At 38.9% G+C, this 3189-nt stretch overlaps 1 protein-coding gene across 1 annotated transcript in view; it reads right to left on the minus strand.

The window, feature by feature from the left end:
* Nucleotides 1-2672, minus strand: part of LOC116377780 (TBC1 domain family member 20) — a gene marked incomplete at its 5' end in the record, with an annotated part of 9565 nt that extends 6893 nt beyond the window's left edge. Inside the window, 4 exons of the mRNA XM_031839508.1 lie at nt 1150-1251; nt 1398-1584; nt 2309-2389; nt 2510-2672. Coding sequence (XP_031695368.1) covers nt 1150-1251; nt 1398-1584; nt 2309-2389; nt 2510-2672 — 533 coding nt within the window. The remainder of the gene's footprint in view (nt 1-1149; nt 1252-1397; nt 1585-2308; nt 2390-2509) is intronic.
* Between the last annotated feature and the right edge of the window lie 517 nt (nt 2673-3189).

Below are 3189 nucleotides of genomic sequence, written 5' to 3' on the forward strand. Positions count from 1 at the left end.
CACACACACACACACACACACACACACACACACACACACACACACACCTCGAGGACAATTTATTGACTCAGAACATCACAAATCCTAGTCCTCACTACACGCCCCATACTCACTTACAGTAACTGGTTATGTTGTCAAATGCTTTCTTGTTGCTTCAATTAACTGCAAAAAGATAATGAATCATTTTTGGATGATTACATTTCACAAATAAAGATAAATGTGGTGCACAACTTGGTGGGACAGAGAAGCCTCTGAAACAGCTGTTGGAGCATCTGACACAGGAACTCCCCAATGAGACCACCACTGATGCATTTTCAGTTGAGCTCCAATTCACAAACAAAACACTCAAATATTTGTCTCTCTGTGAAGCTCACTGGTGAAAATCAACACTTTAGTGCCCTCTAGTGGATTTGACTTACATTACTTCAAAAGCGACTTCAAATAATACTTTGAAATCCGTTACCGAAGACAAATTACGAGGCAATATTTGTAATTTGTAACAAAATCATTGGATTAAAAAAAAAGTAATGTAATCTGGATACTTTTGATTACTTACTAAATCAAACATTGACTAAAAATGGACGCAGCTGCAAAAATCAGTTTGATCTCAAAACATTTTAAATGCAAATAAAATGCATTTTGCATATTCAGCTATTACAGCTGGTCAAATCAAATTACCTTCATAAAAACTACAGGTACTGTGTGTATTCTACAACATGCGGGATGCTGTTTTGTGTATATTTTTGTTGCTGGTGTTTTTTTAATCTACGGCCACATGGAGGACTTTGCTCTTGTAACGCAAGAGAAGCACTTAACCAAAATGCTCATCTTTCATTTCCAATGTAAATAAAGTTAAAATAAAACTCCATTACCCATAACGCACCATTAAAACAAGAACAAATATTAGTTAAATCACCAATAACCAACCTGGCAGCCTGAGAGGAGTAACTTACTTTAACATACAACATATTCGTTATTTAGAAATGTTCAAATCAAATTACCTTTACAAAAACATGCTCAGGCATAAACATAATCAAAAAAAGTAATCAAGTAATTCTTGACAATGTTCGCCAACTATGATCTGACTGCACTGGGCTGTTTATTGTTACTTATTTTTTGCAATCTGATTACGTGCGAGTGAATGTTTACCTGATCATGAAGTCGTGTAGTTCCGTATCAACTTGTTCCAATATCGGCATCAAGTAGTTTAAAATGTGTTTGGTGCTGTCCATGGTAGGATCCATGAAATCCCTAAAGACAGAGAAAACAGTCAGTAAGTTATCACTGCGAAACTATTTGAAATAAAGTTACTTAATTGGATCCAGTAAAAAAATAAAAAAGTTGTGTGTTTAACTTGACTGATAAATGGATTTATTAGAAAAAAAAAAAAGTACAACCTGAGATGGTGATTGGACAGAGTGTCCAGCATGGCGATGGCCATCCGCTCCCCGACTACCAGCAGCAGAGTGACGGCCACGTCGTGGTAGCCTTGGTAGTAATGGAGCTGAGGGGTGCGTTTCAAAACCTCCAGTATGATGTCAATCAGCTGCTCCTGAAGCACAGCCCTCTCTGAGGCTGGCATACCTGAGGAACAGCCAGGGATCACAAACAAATAAAATCTTAAGAGACAAAAATAAAACCTGGAAAATGCTTGTGATTGTCGCCGTTATAAATAAGTTGACGCAAGTTATCCGACTCTGGTCCGGGTGCTTATAACCAGGGTTTTACACAAACCCAAACACTGCCCAGGTGTGGTATGACAACATGATTTCTTTGCACAACATGTGCATAAAACATCAAGTTTATCTTCCCAAAAGAACATCATTCTTACTTTTCTTGCGCCTTTTACTGGAAAAATGACATCAAATCCAGCATATGTTGAGCAGCTTACTGTAGTACACAGACAGAGATCAACAAAACTAACGCTCTAATCCAGCTTTCCCTCAGTCCCTGCTGCTTTTTTCAAGTCATTTTTTCCGAAATATGTTCACTTCTTCTTGGCAGAAAAGATTATTAAGTCAAAACCACAATTAACTGAGATTGAACTGACAGCTTCTCAGTTAGATAAGACACTTTTCTCTGTTGCTTTCCCAACGTTGTGGTTTTGGCTGACAACGAAGGCGTCTTGTGACATAAGAATCTGACCCTGTTGCAGATTTTACTCAGTTCATTAATCCTTAAGCCTTTCCAGATATCTGCATGTCGCTGTAAGTACAGGAGTACAGGTAGATAAATGACACCGTGAGCGATGCTGCTATCTTTAGAGATAACTAACATACACACCCACACACACACACAGAACACAGACCTTTAGGGAACCGCTTCATGGACCTCCTCACATCCAGGACTACTTGGTTGTAGTCCTTGTGGTTCTCCCTCACATCTTGACCTACACCATACGAAATGTAATTATTATCGTTGTCAGCATTAGTACTAGTAGTAACAGTATTTTGCAGTATTGTGAAGCATGCATCAACCCAGTAAATATTAGCATCAATCAACCACTAACCAGGTTTATGTGGTAGATCGTACACGTTGATGTTGAGTAGTTTGGGCCAGACTTTCCTCCTTAGTTCATCAGTGAGCAGTCCTCCCTTACTGGCTGCTGCTCTCCTCAGGGACTCAATGTCCACTGGATCACTGCAAGAACAAAAGGTGGAATAGGACGTGGGTCAGTGTGATGCATTGATTTAGAGTCAGCTCAGACAGAAAAATCTCCCCGGTAACATAGTAACATGTTAAATAATATCAACTTTACAAACAAACTTAAGGAATAAAATGTAATTTTCCCTATTGTAGTGCATTAGTGATATATATATATATATATATATATATATATATATATATATATATATATGACAGAATTTGGATGACATGATGCGTGTCCACATATCTAAAATGTGTGTCCAAATTTGTTCTTGTGCAATTAAACGTGATTTCACAAAAAAAAATCCGCTGGCTCAAATCCTGCATGAGCTTTCCTCGGCCATTTCCCCATCAAGTCCCACATGCCTCCCGACACTAATGTCTTCATGATTCTCGTCACACTGGGCACATGCGAGTAATCTTCATGTGTGAAATTAGCTTAGTAGGGAGCGACGAAGGTCACCATCTACGGATAAATGCATACCATCTAATGGTGGAACAGCGAGCGGCGGAGGGCGGGGCAATCCCACTTGGGAAAACACA

Source organism: Anarrhichthys ocellatus, unplaced genomic scaffold (assembly GCF_004355925.1).
Source record: "Anarrhichthys ocellatus isolate YVR2014 unplaced genomic scaffold, GSC_Weel_1.0 scaffold1669, whole genome shotgun sequence".
NCBI classification, from domain to species: domain Eukaryota; kingdom Metazoa; phylum Chordata; class Actinopteri; order Perciformes; family Anarhichadidae; genus Anarrhichthys; species Anarrhichthys ocellatus.